General features: G+C 39.3%; 1 protein-coding gene across 2 annotated transcripts in view; it reads left to right on the forward strand.

The window, feature by feature from the left end:
• The window catches only part of galt (galactose-1-phosphate uridylyltransferase), a 123,558-nt gene extending 121,829 nt beyond the window's left edge, over positions 1-1,729 (forward strand). Inside the window, exon 11 of one of the 2 annotated variants that reach the window (XM_079862000.1) lies at positions 1,218-1,729. In XM_079862000.1, coding sequence (XP_079718126.1) covers positions 1,218-1,298 — 81 coding nt within the window. In that variant the 3' untranslated portion in view covers positions 1,299-1,729. The remainder of the gene's footprint in view (positions 1-1,217) is intronic. The other variant, XM_079862001.1, reaches the window with a different exon arrangement.
• The last annotated feature ends 16,115 nt before the right edge of the window (positions 1,730-17,844 follow it).

The raw sequence follows: 17,844 nt of genomic DNA on the forward strand, positions 1-17,844 counted from the left end.
GTTTTCTTCAGTTGCAGCTCGGCCACCGTGTCTTAGGGGCTTCAGTAGATTCCCTCTATTGAACGTTTGAAATGATTATTTATTGATGACAGTGCTCTAATTTTTCGGGTAAACTACATAATATCATTAGTCCAGATTTGAATCCAGGTTGTGCACCACTGCTCAACAAGTCAAAACTCACAAATGTCATAGCCATATTTAGAGTTTGCGTATCATTGGTTCCTAACTGGTTCCTAGCGCGCACAAGCACATATTCATATGCGCTTATTGCCAAGCATTACGCAGGGACGCTAAGGGTAATGCGGTGGGCGCTTTTTTTTTTAACTTTGGCGCTCAAACGTCATGACTGAACGGCTTTCGTTTGGAATATCGTGCTGAACCTCTGGGGCGATTTAATGTGCTGTAACATTTATTATGGCTTTATGAATGCGGCACTCCCATTGCGAGCCCAGCTGCCAGTGTTTATGAGACTGACCTCTCACTCAACGGCGGCAACAGCCTCCATCAACCCGTGCCACAGCAGCAGTTGCAAAGGAATTAAAGTGTTGTGGCTGAGAGATTGGATCAGGAAGTGACACAGCCGCTAGGAGGTTTAATCACACCCCTGCAGGGACTTATCTCAGGAGAGAGTGGGCGACTGGTGGTTCCTCCACTGTGAGCGCTAGACATGAATACTGAGTCTGTCATCGCTGGAGGGTCTGGGTCACACTGTGTGTTTTTCATAATGTGCTTTCACAGCAATCTGCCTTTTTTGCTACAGTTTTATTTTGCGAATTTATGTCTCTATCCCAGCAAATTGTGGTCCAAGCACTTCTGGAGAACTATATAGGGGAGACTGGAGCAAGTTGTCACTTCAGTAAATATTTTTCAGCACAGGTTTATTTTATGTAAGTTAGTTTCTGCAAAATCTACAAAATGATCTACAAAAATATCTATTCAACATTTCCACCATTATTAGCAAAGACAAATTATACAGCTCATTGAATACATTTTTGGGGCGTTATTTTAAATTGTAATAAAGTTTCACAATATTACTGTTTTATTGTATTTTTTATCAAATAAATGTTGCCAGTAGGCATAAGAGACTTCTTTCAAAAACATTAAAAAAGATTCTTACAGACCCCAAACTTTTTATGTACAGTATGTGGTTGTTGAGTGCCTACAGTAACTAATTTTTCCGTTTCTTCTTTCTGTCTCTCTCCCTTTCCTTTTCACAGGCTGCAGAACAGTTAAGAAAGCTCAGAGAGGAACATTATAAGGTGGAAAAAACAGAAGGTGAAGGAGGAATGGAGAACTAAAAGAGTGTGACCTGTCGGCCACCTTCTGTGTCCAACGGCCAGATAATGAGAACATAAAACTGAGAGAAACAGATGGAGCTGTAAGACGACTCATCTGTTTTAGTGCAAAGAGTTTAAAACTTGAGCTAACTACTTTCTGATCCGTATTTTTTTTCTTTCGATTGAGTTAGAAGATAAAATTGTCTCCCAAGTTTCGGTTTAGGGCTCTAAAGGCCAAACCACGGGAGCTGGTAATTGCTCAGTTGAGAGCCAAAGTGATTTTTCAGAAAAGTTTGAAATGACAGTTGTAATCTTTGCTTATACTGAATGCGATTTCTATGGCTTAATAGAATGCTGTATGCTATTTCTATAGCTTTAAATTCTTTAATAAGGTTTTTTTTTTTTTTTTTTTTTTTTTCAAAATAAATTTGGGAAGGAAACTGCAAACAATGGAAAAGTGTGCTTTAAAAGTGCTTGGAAACTATTGGAAAACATTTTCACTAAGTGAAAAAAATGAATGAATGAGGCATTTATATAGCGCTTTTCTATGTACTACTGTACACCCAAAGCACTTTACAGTCATATCAGGGGGTCTCCCCTCAACCACCACTAGTGTGCAGTATCCACTTGGATGAAGTGACGGCAGAAACAGAACAATGGCGCCAGAGCGCTCACCGCACACCAGCTATAGGTGGAGAGGAGAGAGAGGGAGTGATCGAGCCAACTGAAAGAATGGGGATTATTATTAGGAAGCCATGATTGATAAAGGCCAATGGAGGGAATTTGTCCAGGACACCGGGGTTACACCCCTACTCTTTACAATAAGTGCTATGGGATTTTTTTAATGACCACAGAGAGTCAGGACCTTGGTTTAACGTTTTACCCAAAGGATGGTGCTTGTTACAGAATAGTGTCCCCATCACTAACCCCTTGTTGGCCTCACTAACACCTCTTCCAGCAGAAACCTTATTTTCCCAGGAGGTCTCCTATCCAGGTACTGACCAGGCTCAACCCTGCTTAGCTTCAGTGGGCAACCAGTCTTGGGCTACATGGTTATATGGCTGTGGCATAGTGCCTTGCAACACCCTAACAACACCTTAGAACATCCTAGCCACCACCTAAACACACAATATAAACAACCACCCATATCAACCTAACAAAGACCTAGCAACCACTTACAACTTAACAACTGCATAACTCTCGGGCAACTACCCAAGAATCTCTAGACACCATAAATCAACACCTTGGCAACCATTTAGAACACATAGTAACTCCCTAGAAACACTCTAGCAACCATTACGCTTCTATGCAGAACACCCTGGCAACCACCTAGAACACTTAGCAAAATCCTGGAAAATCCCCTAACAACCACCTAAAAACACATTATAAATCACTTAACCGTCTCTAACAACCTGCTATAACAACCTAGAAACGACCTAGCAACCACCTACAACTTAGCAACTGTCTAACATCTCTCAGGCAACTACCCAAAATATGCAAACACCTGAGGAACCATTTAGAACACTCTAGCAACCATTTAGCTTCCATGCAGTACACCATAGCAACCACCTAGAACGCTTTATCAACTGCATAACTAGTAACACCCTAGCAACCGCTTAACTCCTTAGAATTTCCTAGCTACCACCTAAAAACACAGTATTAATCACATAACCATGCCTAACAACCACCCAAAACAACCTAGCACCCACCTACAACTTAGCAACTGTCCAAAAACTCTCAGGCAACTACCCAAAACACCCTAGAAACCATTTATCTTAGAAACCACCCCAGCATCAAGTTTTGCGCAGACAAGCACCACTTCAACTTTCTTCTGAAAATGTAAAATCCAGTCAAATGTTCTTTTATTCATTACTAGCAAGAACTTTCTATAGTACACACCGGCAAGGTCTAAGCTTGCTTTCTGTAGCCGTTAAAACAGCACGCGTAATTCACGGCCTCGGGGCAGCTTGCTTAATGAGGGAAATGTGTTCAGCGGATCAGTTTTCCTTTTCCTGCGCCGCACCTGCCGAGCTGCAGTTTCGTTTATGCCAGCGTTCAAATGTCTGACATTGAGAGGCGAAACGTTTTTCTTGTCAAGCCAATTTACAGTGGCATAACAGAAGGTCTCTCCCACGCCAGGTGCTCCATCATTCTCTCTGTCAGTGATTCTCAGTGTACTTAAGAACGTGAGCGGGCCCAGTCTGTCTGCCGCGGCATCCATCTGTTCAGGTGTCTGTTGTCGCAGAGAACGAGGGGTGAGGATCGTTCAGAGCAGACGCCGGGGACGGGTGAGCTCTTCAACATGCTGTGGTGAAGCCATGAATCATGAAGAAACTAAATTTGGGTTCACTGTGCTTTTGATGTTGTAACACTGGAAAGGAAGTTCATAGAAAATTGTTCCCTCACATTGGCTGCATTTACACTGTAAGGTCTAATGCACATATCCCACATTTTGACATTATTTCCCCCCATCTGTTTACGTTCACTTACACAGACGTAACTGACTGTGTTTACATTAATACCCAGTCAGACCGCGCAACGCTGTGCTGTCCAAATTGATCTGCACAAATTCTTTCAGTGCTGTCCATTGGACTCATGTTGACATTGGTGTGTACCATGTTATTTAGTCCCTCTTTTGGACCATGATAATTGACACAATTGACACTGTCCTGATGTATTATAAAAAATAAAATAAAAAGCCTCATTAAAAGAAATAAATCTAGTTAAGTAGTTTGGCAAAATCTTTCATATTTTTTAGGAAAAAAACAAGAAGCACTTTTGTTAAAATGTTATAAATATTTGAAAATGTGCGCCATGCAAAAGAAAAAAGAAAGAAAAAGAAAATGATGAAGAAATTATATAGCAGACCCTTAAGTCTCTTAAAATATCACATCATTTGACAGTTTTATGTTAATTCAGGTTTTAAAAAAGTTAAAATAATGTTATTTGCCCAAAAAATATTCATCACAAATATTATATTAAAGTATGTATATTTCAGATAGTATTTAAAATATATTTAAAAGTATAATTTATTTGATTTATTATTTTTATATTTACATTACATTTAATCATTTAGCAGATGCTTATATCCAAAGCGACTTACAAATGAGGAAAACAATAGAGGCAATCAAACCAACAATAGGGCAACAGTATGCAAGTGTTGTGACTAGTCCCAGTTATTCTAGCACAGTACACATAGCAATATTATTGGGTCAAGTGATCATCAACCACTGATCATCGATCACAACTGTCCTGGATGGAGTTATGGTTGATGAACCCAGATGAATGGAGAAGTTGTGATGAAGTGTTGGGTTGGCAGGGACGACAAGCAGTTCTGTCTTTGCAAGGGTAAGTTGAAAGTGGTGGTCCTTCATCCAGCAAGAAATGTCTGTCAGGCAGGCTGAGATGCGAGCAGCTACTGTCGGATCATCTGGCTGGAATGAGAGGTGGAGTTGTATGTCATCAGCATAGCAGTGATAGGAAAAACATGTTTCTGAATGACAGATCCTAGTCATGACATGTAGACGGAGAAGAGAAGTGGTCCAAGCACTGAGCCCTGAGGCACTCCAGTAGCTAGATGTTGGGACTTAGAGACCTCCACGACACCCTGAAGGACCTACTTGAGAGGTAAGACTGAGATGCCCTTCGTCATGAGGGTTGACAGGAGAATCTGGTGGTTAAATATGTCAAAAGCAGCAGACAGATCCAGCTAGATATAAGTAGATGAGTGATATTGTGAGTGATATTACATGATCAGACAAAAAGATAAGCAGATGAGTGATATTACCAGTTCATTTGTCACTCTGGAAATGGAAGGTTAAGTGAAGCACATTGTGGGATACAGTCATCAGTTATGTAATGTGCTCTGTTATATACCGCACATTTTGCTCCCATTTTGTCCCAAACATACAGAAAATGCTCATACAATGCGCAGAAGAAGACTATTGTGCTATTTCTGCCCCAATGTGGCTATGCCCACAGCTAAACCTCATTGGCTGTAAACATCCTGAAATCATGAAACATGTTTTTTTTTTCAGTGAGGACAGAAAATGACTTGATGCCAGAAATATCTGGCAAAGACAGATATCAGGCAGTCTTTCATTTGTATATTTTCTAATGCTGCAGTTTTATCTTGTACCTTTTTTTGAGTTCTTTGAGTGCTGTAATATTTTCAAAGACTGTACTTTGAAGAAAAAAAGTTCATACGACCGCTTCTGGAAAGTCATCTTTTAGTCATCTGTCAGTTTTTGTTCCCTCACAATTTCAGTCTCTTCACATTTCATACAACTTGTGAACAAGCTGCAACTTCTGTACATGAAAAATCCGCACAGAATAGGCGACAACGTCCTGGTTGCTGTGCCGCGAAGATCATTTGTCCTCGACTTTAAGATTGGGTCCTTGTGCTGTCATCCGTTAACTGAGCATTCCCTCCCTTGAGCTGCATCACTCCTACCTTACTGTCTTTTCCACGCTCACAATCCTGAACTTCTTCAAACGCTTTTCGCATTAAAAAAACACTCCTGGTTGGCTGCTCGCCCAAGGTTGTCAATTGATACTGTTCGATCATTCTGTTTGTCATAAGAGCCCGGTTGTTGTCAGCCGCCCACTCCGAAGTTCATGGCAAACTCCTCGCACACGTCGCAACAACCCCTTGAGGCTGTTCATTTATCTTCAGCACAGTTTATACTGTAGGTCGTGAATGCCATTACCAGGCGGGCCTGTCTTAAATCCATATGGAGATATGTGTTTATTAAAAAAATGTCTTGTAATCAATAGCGGTTTTCCCCTTCGATGGAGAACTGCTGTACGTTTTCTCACCAGTGAGTGACATTGATAATACCGGATCAATTTTGTTTTTAGGAGACTATTTAAACGATCCATAATATCGCAGGAGGGCTAATGCATCTTTGTCAGGCTGCTCGCCTTTGACGTCAAGCCAAGTACTTATGCTGTGGGGTTTGAAATAACACGTTGAAAATGGCTGTCAAAGATTTGTAGAAGATGAATTGATGTCAGAATAATGGAGGATATCTGTGTAGACAGATATGGGTGCTGTTGCTCCACAGATTTTTTACAAGCACTTTCATTCAAGTCAACATGAAATCAAAATGAAACTTTCTCATTATAGTACCTGCAGGGGCGTCATGCATTTATGATGAAACTTTGATTAAGTTTTCGCTGTAGCCTAATAATACTATTCTGTTTTATTGGCCTGATTATATACTGTTAAATTATGAACGCAGGTAAGATCATATGTTAACTGTATTGCCTATGCTGTTGCTATTCCACAACATTTAAAAGTTTTGCATGTATTCTGTTACGCATATTTTGTAGCTTCTATCGGTGAGCTCCACAAATCACGTAAATGACAAATGCTGAATTTTATCACAGCACTGATCATATTTGACCTAAGGGGACATGGACCAAACGTTTCTTCAGTGAATGCAAAAGTTTTGCAAGAGAACGCAAAAGCATTGAAATATAATTTTTCTTCCTATCTCATTATTTTACCACCACCTTATACATTTAGGTGCTTAGTAGACCTACAATAATCAGTTTTTTTTTGTTTGTTTGTTTTTTGAGTGGGTGGGTTAGTGTGTACACAGTAACGCAAAAACTAATTTATACAATCTAAAAAATATCATATTGGCTCAACAAAAATGTTAAACAATTTGGAATAAAATTTTGTTTAACCAACAAACTATATTGAATTAAAACAACTCATTCGTAACATAAACGTACATTTTTAAGTTGAGGGTCGCTTCAACTACTTGAGCCGTGGAATGCTTTAGAAGTAAAACAATGCTTTAGAAGTATTTTCCATTGTTAGTTTACGTTAACTTATGTAGTGTTAACAAATCAAACCTTATTGTAAACTGTTACCAAAATCTCTATTAATAGATATATTTCTGTCCACAAACTTTTTACCGAGAAACATTTGAACCCTATTCCATTCAGTTATTCTACAACTCACAAATGTAAACACACACGTTGCCAACTGCACTTTCACGCTTATCAGCTGGATATAATCTGGTATTCATACAAACACCATAATGATTTTTGGTTCTTGGCATTTGGACTTTGCTAGACTCGTACAACATTTCCATTCTATGGAGGGCTGCTCAATTTCAAGTATTAAATTACAGTGTCTTTCTCCTTGGGTATGTGTCGTGAATGTATCATGTCAGTCGAAACACTTGCCTCATAGCACGTTCGTTTGACCGTAATCAGCCATTCTAGGAGCATCTGTCGATAGTTGATGGAATGTTGGCAAGCAATTTCAAGTGGGATTTCAAGATTGCAGAACAGGGAGATCACCAACATGCGTGACCCTCATCCCAACCAGATTCCCTGAAAGACAATCGTGAAAGGAGTGAAGCGTCAAATCTGTGCCGTGTTCATGGTTTACGGGCATTGAGCAACAAACCATGCGAAAATATAACTTCTCGTGCTTATTTTCTCATCATGAAACCAAACTGAAATCACAGTCACTCCACGACATTTGATTACGGAGTGAAACTCCTTCCTTGATTTTAAAAGTTAATAAGCAGATTGCTGGCGCTGTTTGTTATTCCCGCAGATTCATGGTTGGGAATCTTGTCAAGTGCCCCTTGTTTTTTACATCATGTTGTCCTTGAAGTGCACACCAAAGACTGTAGCTTGGTGAACAGATGCTTGAGTGTTTGTTGACTCCTACTGTGTGTGCGTGTGTGTGTGTGCGTGTGTGTGTGTGTGTGTGTGTGTGTGTGTGTGTGTGTGTGTGTGTGTGTGTGTGTGTGTGTGTGTGTGTTTGAAGCCTCTACCTGTACACACCTGCTGTAAATGAGGCAAGAAATTGAATGCTTTCCTTGGCAGAACAGTATTGTCATCCTCCCCCTCCACACCTCCTCCTCTTCCTCATCTCTTCACTTCAGTGCCCCAGCCTGTATTGGTTACACTGTAAATGTTGCCCATATTCATCACAAAGCGAAGGAAAACCAAGAGGACACGCTGCAGACAGGCTAATTGAGAATCCTTGAAAAGAAAATGGAGGAAAATCCTGAATGCTGCTGAATCTATATTTGAATCTGAAGTTAGGAAACGTTTGAGAATAACTCTGAACTCATTTTACTGTTGCACTGACTGCACAAGTATGATTATTGCCATCTGACACATTCTCAGCGTGACGTTCACATTTCAATTCATCACCGACGAATTCAGCCTCCAACAAAGTTCTGACAGTGTCAGAAAAAATATCTGTATGCATAGCTTTAGAAATGTAAATGTAACTTTACTATACTAAAATATAATTTGTATATGTATTTATATGTTAAACCTGTGTTGCTTGAACACCATTTGACAGATGAGACTACTATTATTATTAGTATCATTATCAGAAAGAGTTCGTTTACTTTGTTGTTGTTGTCTTGTAAGAAAGAAAATTTGAAAGAAATTTATTCAGCAGGGATGCATTAAATTGATCCAAAGTGACAGTAAAGACTTTTTATATTGTTAAATAAGTATATACACTGTGTATACATAGTTCCCACAGGCCAATTAATGTCACGTGACCTCCCCGGAGACCCCATCTTTGATGGCATAAGCTGCTGTGTTTACAAAGTTTTACAAGCAAATTTTGATTATTTCTTTCTGTTTATAATGTTATGAAAATCATGAAGAGACAAAGTGACAGAGATTATAAAGAGACTCTATTAACACAAGACAGAGAGAGGTACAATGCGAAAATTTCAGTCATAAATGGTGTGGATCCGTATGCGCTAACGCTGTCTGTCTGTCTGTGTGTGTGTGTGTGTGTGTGTGTGTGTGTGTGTGTGTGTGAGTGAGAGAGAGGCGCGGGCGCGATCGAACAGTGGAAACAATGTTGTTTTTGTATGTTTTTAATACCTTGTCATTTTGTTCAATACAGGACATCATTCAAACTGCAAAGTGTTAACTTATATTTGTGTACACTCGCAATAAAACACAACATTGTGCACCTGACACAAAGTGCTCTGAGCAAATTCTTGCGTGTTTTGAGGGAGTTTCTTTCCTGTTTATCCTCGCCAGCCATAACCTCCGTCGTTGTTCTGACAAAAGCTTAGTTTTCTCACATTCATGAAGTCTAATGACGGGTATACTGTAAAATCCAAATTTAACTGAACCTCCGGCACGATTTGAACATCCACTGACCCAGCAGGAGATGACCATTTTCACTTTTTATCACGAAATTAACTCACTTCAGCTTCTTCTTCTAATGTTCTGCCCACAACATGCCCACAGAAATGGCGCCGGTTCGGCAAATGCCCGTATGTTGTGACGTCATGTAGGAACTATGTATATACATTAAAACTGAGCCTCGTTGAGCATAAGAGAGAACATTAACCACAATTTTGAAAGATTTTTTAAATTATTTATGTTATACATCATTTAAAAATGACATTTTATCATTTTTAAAGTGCAATAATTTTTCACAATATTAGTTTTTTTTCAAAGGCAGTCTTGTTGAGCAGAAGAGACTGAACATTAACTGAAAAACATTAAATGGATAGTTCACCCAATAATGAAAATTCTGTCATCATTTACTCACCCTCAAGTTGTTCCAAACCTGTATGAGTTTCTTTCTTCTGCTGATATTTTAAAGAATGTTGGTAATAAAACAGTAGAATGGCAGCCATTGACTTCCATAGTATTTTTTTCCCTAAAATGGAAATCAATGGCTGCCATTCAACGGTTTTATTACCAACATTCTTTAAAATATTTTTTGTGTTCAATAGAAGAAAGACACTCATACAAGGTTGGGACAACTTGAGGGTGAGGAAGTGATGACATAATTTAAATTTTTGAGTGAACTATCCCTTTAACCAAACTTTTTTGGAAAGGGGGTGTATTTTTTTATTGTACATATAATTTAGAAAATGCATTTAATAATTTATATAATACAATAACACATTTTGTAGGGGCTTTCCTCACAAATGTTCCATCAATCCCCTGGTGGATTGGTTTTCACATTCCTAATGCTGATAGTCAGATATGTGTGTGTGATACCATTGCCTTCACTCAACAAATTAGAGGACAGCGATTTGACTAGGGCTGGGAAATGTTGAAGGCCTATGAAAAACAGCTCTGGCTCAGTGCCGTCCTTCAAAGATTAGCTCTTGTATTTTTTTCTCCTTTTTGACTTGCACACTATGCAGTTTTCACCATCTGTTGTCTGTTCTTTGTCTTATTCCACCACTCCATCGTGTTTATCTAAAGTAAGGTGATATCAGCCGCTTAAGCGGAGTGGGAACTTTCCAAAAGCTTTTACCATAAAATTCACCTGTCATGGGCTTTGTGTGCTGCTTTATTGACTCTACGTTTTACAAGCCCAGAGACTTCATATAGCAAATTAATTACGTCTTTCAGAAGACAAATAGCGTCAAAGGTTCCTCCTCGTCCTTTATTAGCCTCAGTGCGCCATGCGAAGGGCTTTTATGTAAAATGAAGTCTCCATTATGCCCTTGTTTGTAGCATTAAAATATGTTCCGTAAGAGTACAAACAAGGTTATGGCCGCACTTCATGTACATGAAAGCTAATCATTTTCCTTTTTCTGTGTGGTCAGTACAATTATGTCGCTAACAAAAAATGGCTCTATTCACTAAACAACACAAACATTGATTTGGTATGGATCAACTGTCTGTTGGTTGTGGAAACGCTGAGAAGGCAGTACGGGTTACTGTCCTTCATGTGGCCGATTCGTAGCGTAACTATGGATTATCGCAGAGTGCTGCACTTTTCCCCTCATTGTTGGATAAATAGCTCATTAAGATTGAACCCTGTTTGCCTATATTAATTAAACTCAGATTTTTCTTGTGTTGACCTTGTGTTGATTGTGCAAATGCTTTGTGTGATGCATTATGCTGGCATGAAGCCTGTATAACCCTTGGGACTGGGTTAAACCCTTTCCTTCTTTAAAAATAATAGTTTTTCTGACATCATATTTTTTAGGGAGGGACCAGAGATGCTTTTTAACCGCATGGTTCAGACCGTCAATGTGGTTCACACGAAATCACAGGGTGACACTTTGCAAAGTCTCATTTCTTAACATTAGTTAATGCATTTGTTAACATTATCTTACAATGAGATTTTTTTTTCTTTACAGCATTTTAGTTCACAGTGCATTAACTACTGTTAACAAGTACAATTTCTGATTTTAATAATGTATTAGTAAATGTAGAACTTAACATTAACTGAGATTTATAAATTCTGTAGAAGAATTGTTCATTGTTTGTTCATATTAATGTAGTGTAAACATTAGTTAACTACATTAATTAATATGAACTAACAATGAACAATTCTTCTGCAGAATTTATAAATCTTAAGGAATGTAAATTTTTACATTTGCTAATATTTTTTTTTTTAAATCACAAGGTGTATCTGTTAACATTAATTAATGTACTATGAACTTACATGAACAAACAATAAAGATTTGTATTTTATTAACCAACATTAACAATGATTATTAAATGTTGTAAACATATATTGCTAATTGATTAATAATTGATAATAATTGCTAATTGGAGAGTTATAGTAAGTTTAAGTTTATGAAAAATGTACAAGAATAATATTCTTTACATTTCATGTAAATTGTATGTTTTACTCTAAAACTGTGAAAAAAGCAAAGCCATCGATTGAAACAAGTTGTGCTCCAAATTTGAGGTTTATATCTCAAAAAATTAGCTTTCAGTAAGACTTTGTTTGAGTGCAGTATATGTTTCCACCAGATTAAAATAGTCTCATAATTAATTCCAATGCAGGCATTTTTGATCGCGAACAATACATGTGACCATATTTTCAGGACCATTTGACCTTTTCGAATCATGTGCATGTTTTTTGTGCGTGTGCGTGTTTATACAGCAAGTGCCAAAACCTTTAGCAATTTTCGTACCATTCCAATGATGTTTCAGTCTAAAATGACCGAACAGCACCAAAGAGTTAAAAATAAAAGTTCTCTATTTGCATCTGGCTTCATGAAGAACCTCTAACAACCATGGAATCGTTCCACTGTACAAAAGGTTCTTTATAGTGGAAAAAGGTTCTTAAAAACTGATCACTGAGAAAAAAGCTTTAATTTTAAGAGTGTACTAGAATCTATTGAAATTATAAGATGAAATTTGAAACTTATTGTGATGAGGTTGAAATACCCATAGCTGCACTGGGAAGTTTGAGGCAAAATATCCAAGTGAGGTGATCCACGGGAAGTAGTGGGACAACAGCAAGTCTAAGATCCTGAGGGACTTCCTGACCTAGACAGAAGAATGAGTGGTGGCTATTCACCTTGACACAAACAAGAGTTGGACAGCAGTGATAGTGTCAGTCCCAAATGACAGTGACATAAAAAAGAGTTTGAGGAACAAAGAAATGAGAGGGACTGAAGGAGATGCAATAAAAAAGTATGTGGGAAGTCAAAGTCCAGTTGCTTCCTTAGAAGCTTAATTCAGAAAAGTGCAATCCTTTGCCTACTCCAGCAAACCCCCAAGCCCCCAAAGTCTCTGAAAGAGGAACATAGATCCACACACAAGTGTAGAGGAGACCAGGCCTGGTATCATACATGGAAGTCGTCACAATGAAGAAATCTCACAAACTTTTGATTAAAAAATGCTCAATTTCTCTAGCAGTGGTTTAACAGTATATGTTGGTATGGCTAAACACCAAATTCACTGTCTTAAATTGTAATGTTTTAGAGTATAATATTGTTCTTATGTATTCCGTTTAGTAAACCATAATTAATCTGTAACCATTATTATTCATCATTAATAATTGTAATGTTTTTGAAAGTCTCTTCTGCTCATCGAGACTGCACTTATTTTATCAAACACACAGTAATACAGCAATATTGTGAAATATTATTTCAATTTAAAATAACTGTTTTTTTAATGTGAATTTATTGTCAAATTTACTTGATTCCTGTGATCAAAGCTCCTCCCTCCTTCAGGGAACAGGGGATACATCAGTAACCTAAACGTTCCCATTCACTCAGTCACGTTACGTAGGACTGACGTCATGGGGTCCCTACGGAAAGCGCCATAGCCACTGAACTGTGTTACAAGTGTTGGAGATGCAGATGCTGGCAAGCTGTAGCGTGCCCTTTAGGCAACTTCTCTCATAATGTCGTAACCTACCCAGCGCCCCAAGTAAGCCAGAGGGAAGTCCTCCATGCCAAAGGGGATGGAAGGGACAGGGTCTTACTCTGGGGATGGTCAAAGCCCCAAGGAAGAGTGCACCGGAACTCAATTCATAACATTTCTCAGCCATGACCATAACGCTGGGGAAGCATGCCCAGGCCTGCTGAGGTTCGTGGGGACGAAGAAGCTTCCACTAACCAGATCAGCGGCTCTACTATGAGAAGCAGTGGGGAGCTGGGGAGCAGCAGAGGGGACTCGTGCTTCCGTGAAGGAGAGTCGCAACCACAATGCCAGCATGGACATGCCCTCGCTGTGAGAGCATCCACCATCCACGAACGCTGGCATGTGAGACAGCAATCATGGCCGTCGGCTGTCAGCCATCAGATGAAGTCAAGAAACGACAGCATCCAGAAACACACGGACGGAAAGATATCTTGAAAAATGCACTGAACGTCGAAGCTGAAGTGATGTACTCTCTGTGCACAACAAGCTGGATTGCTCAACACCGCTGGATGCGCCAGCACACCGGCAGAGAGATCCCACGACAAGCTGCAAAGAAAAAGCAATTAAAATTGTTTTTGTCAGAGATATACTCCTATTTAGCAATTCAAATTGCTGTTTGATGTTTCTGTTGCTCTTAAATCTACTCTTCTTTAAGGTGAATGGAATGAGTGGTCGTTGTTTTACAATCGCTCGGCTCTGAAGCAAAGTAGTAATGCAGGTCCTATCTATACCTGTATGTCCGGTTAGGTGTGATTCGGCATGCAAATCTGACTGGCCAATGTTCATTGGCTCGTTTACCACTTGGAGGTGATTGGGCTCCCATGTGAGACCCCATGACGTCAGTCCGACGCAAAGTTGAATGTGACTGACTGAATAGGGACACCATTTCCACAAAGTGCAAATCCCACCCAAATATTTGATCTCATGTGGTTCTCCTGTGGTGCATTGATGAGAATTTGGCTTCCCCGGGCAAACATTTCAGCCCACAGTAAGGGAGCTGGTTTGAAGTTGGGCGTTGAGGGTTACTTGTTTGTTCACATCTGTCTGTGTGTTTGAAGTTAGCTTAACGCATCCCTGCAAAACACATGCAACCAAGAGCAAACATTTTCCCAGGGGAAAGGGATTAGGTTCACCCTCACTGACATCTGTGTAACAACTAGCAGTTCTGTCCATCACCCACTCAGCATCGCAAAGGGTGTAATTGTGGAACTGACGTATAATTAGGGGGCCTGTCTGTGAAGTAAGACCACATGAAATTAATTGAGTGTCAGGATGTTTTTGGATCAAATTCAGGCCAGTGGAACTGCTCTAACAACAGCCTTGGATGTGTGTGTGTGTGTGTGTGGTGTGGGGTGGGGTGGTGTGAGATCTTTTGGGAATTGCTACTCTAGAAAAAGGAAATTTTGAGGTTTGGGTTTAATGTGGAATTATGTTTGTCACTAAGATTCCAAGACCTCCTGCAGTGTTCAAAACTTTGCAGAAAGGGTGGAGAGGGTCTTTCAAACAGCATTACATCTCCATATGTTCCAATGTGTGCTTTAAAAAAATAAATAAAATTGTTTAACTCCAGTAGTATATAACTGGTCTCGTCATTGACATTGAAGTACCATCAATGATCTTCACTCATTGGTGAAATTTCGGCTAAAGTTGTTTGTAATTCGAAGTACACCACAAAAAGCAAATGTAAATGTCTGCATAGACTTGGTTCGTTCCGAGGGCAATGATACGATGTCCTACCTGCCTGTCAACATATGATGTTTTATTAACAAAGTTCGTTAGAAGTACGTTCAGATAATTAACCTAATTGTCATGGGAGGAGCTCATCCAGTCAACTCAATTAACATCAGGAGGTATATATACACATTTTCCAGCATCCCTCCACCACCCCATCTCTTCACTTACAAGTCATTTCCCAAACCTAGGAGGGGGAGGAGTACTCTGGGTTCGGGCAAAAATTCCGAGCTCGGAGCCCTCGCATCGGACAGCACGAGTTATCTAATTATATACAGGTGCTGGTCATAAAATTAGAATATCATCAAAAAGTTGATTTATTTCAAGAATTCAACTTAACAGGTGAAACTAATATATTATATAGACTCATTACATGCAAAGTGAGATATTTCAAGCCTTTATTTGTTATAATTTTGATGATTATGGCTTACAGCTTATGAAACCCACAAAATCAAAATCCCAGAAAATTTGAATATTACATGAAATCACACAGTAATTACACAGTGATACCATGGTCATTGAACCAGGTTTTGGTTATTTTGGCAGTGTGGGCAGGCGCAAATCCTGCTGGAAAATGAAGGAAGCATGAAGTGCTCTGGAAATGTCCTGGTAGACGGCTGCGTTGACTCTGGATTTAATAAAGCACAGTGGACCAAAGTCCTCTTTTCTGATGAGAGCAAATTTTGCATCTCATTTGGAAACCAAGGTCCCAGAGTCTGGAGGAAGAATGGAGAGGCACACAATCCAAGATGCTTGAAGTCCAGTGTGAAGTTTCCACAGTCTGTGTTGGTTTGGGGAGCCATGTCATCGGCTGGTGTTGGTCCACTGTGCTGTCCACTCAACGCAGCCGTCTACCAGGACATTTCCAGAGCACTTCATGCTTCCTTCAGCAGACAAGCTTTATGGAGATGCTTCCTTCATTCTCCAGCAGGATTTGCACCTGCCCACACTGCCAAAAGAACCAAAACCTGGTTCAATGACCCCATGGGATTACTGTGTAATTACTGTGTGATTTCATGTAATATTCTAATTTTCTGAGATTTTGATTTTGTGGTTTTCACAAGCTGTAAGCCATAATCATCAAAATTATAACAAATAAAGGCTTGAAATATCTCACTTTGCATGCAATGAGTCTATATAATATATTAGTTTCACCTGTTAAGTTGAATTCTGGAAATAAATCAACTTTTTGATGATATTCTAATTTTATGACCAGCACCTGTATAAGTGTGAACTCGTGAAAAGTATTTCCATACCTCCGCGCACCTGTTCGTGCAATGCAGAGTTACACAGACGTCAGTCACCGAGCCCCGCAGCTGAAACAGAAGCCACCTTTTACAGTTCCTCCTGAAGTCTGAAGGGATTATGCTTTCAAAGCAAGTTTACTATTGCTAGCCTCTCCGAAAATCGCCTACGCTACCTTTAACTTATCAGCTCTGATAAGATAGATGTGCTTATAGCAACATTTTGTTGCTTCTTGTACATTTCGCGCCACTTTCAAAGTTAGATGTCCAGTAAGTGGCGCTAAAAGCATGATCAGTTTTGTCCTACAATCTGAGAGATGAATGGAATCTGGCAACATTTGATTGCGTTGGCTGTTGTTCGTATTGCTGCAGTTTGGAATTGAAATGTCCGCTGAGTGGCGCTAAAAATATATATATATATATTATATATAGAATAACCGGTAGTGTTAACAAAAGCAAATTGTAGTTAAAAACACACTAGCTGACACTTGCAATGCTGTACCAGGTGATCTACCGAGCAAGTTTACTACATTAGAAAAGCCACACAGCTGGTTATGTGATTCAAACATCAAAATCTATTAGATTACAATCATGCACTAATAAAAGAGGTCGAAGCATTGTATTGTGCAAAGAGAGGCATGTTTTTTTCAAATGAGCCTATGTTGAAAAAATTGCACATGGCCTTCAGTGAAGCTGTGTTCTTTTCTTTTCTCAGGTTTGAGCGGATTTAAACACTCACTGCTTTGATTCCCAATAGATAGTGTGATGAACATCAGATCTGAATAATCGGATTACTTTAATCTTTGAATTTCATATTAGATTATGTAAACTGTGAGCAGTCCATTGACACGAGATGCGGGTGTGAACGCTAGCTGGAGTGTCGGCTGGAGGAAGTGTTAAATGAGGCTCATTGGTCTGGTCCCTTGGCTGGTGCCGCAGATGGTCGGTGGTCTGAGCCAGCGCGTGTGGAGGGTGCCATACTGGTAATTAAAAGCCGAGCAGAAGGTACGAGCATGAAATGTGTGTGGTGTGTTGCGGTAAGACTGTAAACACCAGACCCTTCTAAACCACCATCAGTTTCAGACTGATGAACTTCCTGTATGTTTGGTGCACACACACAAAAAAAAACCTCTTTAAAGATGATTTTGTTAGCATACATGTTACTGAATTGTATTAAAAAGTGTTTTGCCCATTCCTAATAGATATATTTTATTTACTTTATTTTGATGCTCCCCAACAGATACTCTACTGACTTAAGTAACTTTACAACTACATGTCAACTTATTCTACTAACCTAACTTTCAGGAGCATCCTCTATTAGGTAAAATGTGAAATTTACTCTTAAATCAAGGAGATCTTTCTAAATCTGTCTCTTTCTCTGTCTACACACGTACATATCCAGAGGCTACAGAACATTTAGACTAACTTGGAAATGAGTATCCTCA

The sequence above is a fragment of the Squalius cephalus genome (genome assembly GCF_949319135.1).
Source record: "Squalius cephalus genome assembly, chromosome: 24".
Classification (NCBI taxonomy): domain Eukaryota; kingdom Metazoa; phylum Chordata; class Actinopteri; order Cypriniformes; family Leuciscidae; genus Squalius; species Squalius cephalus.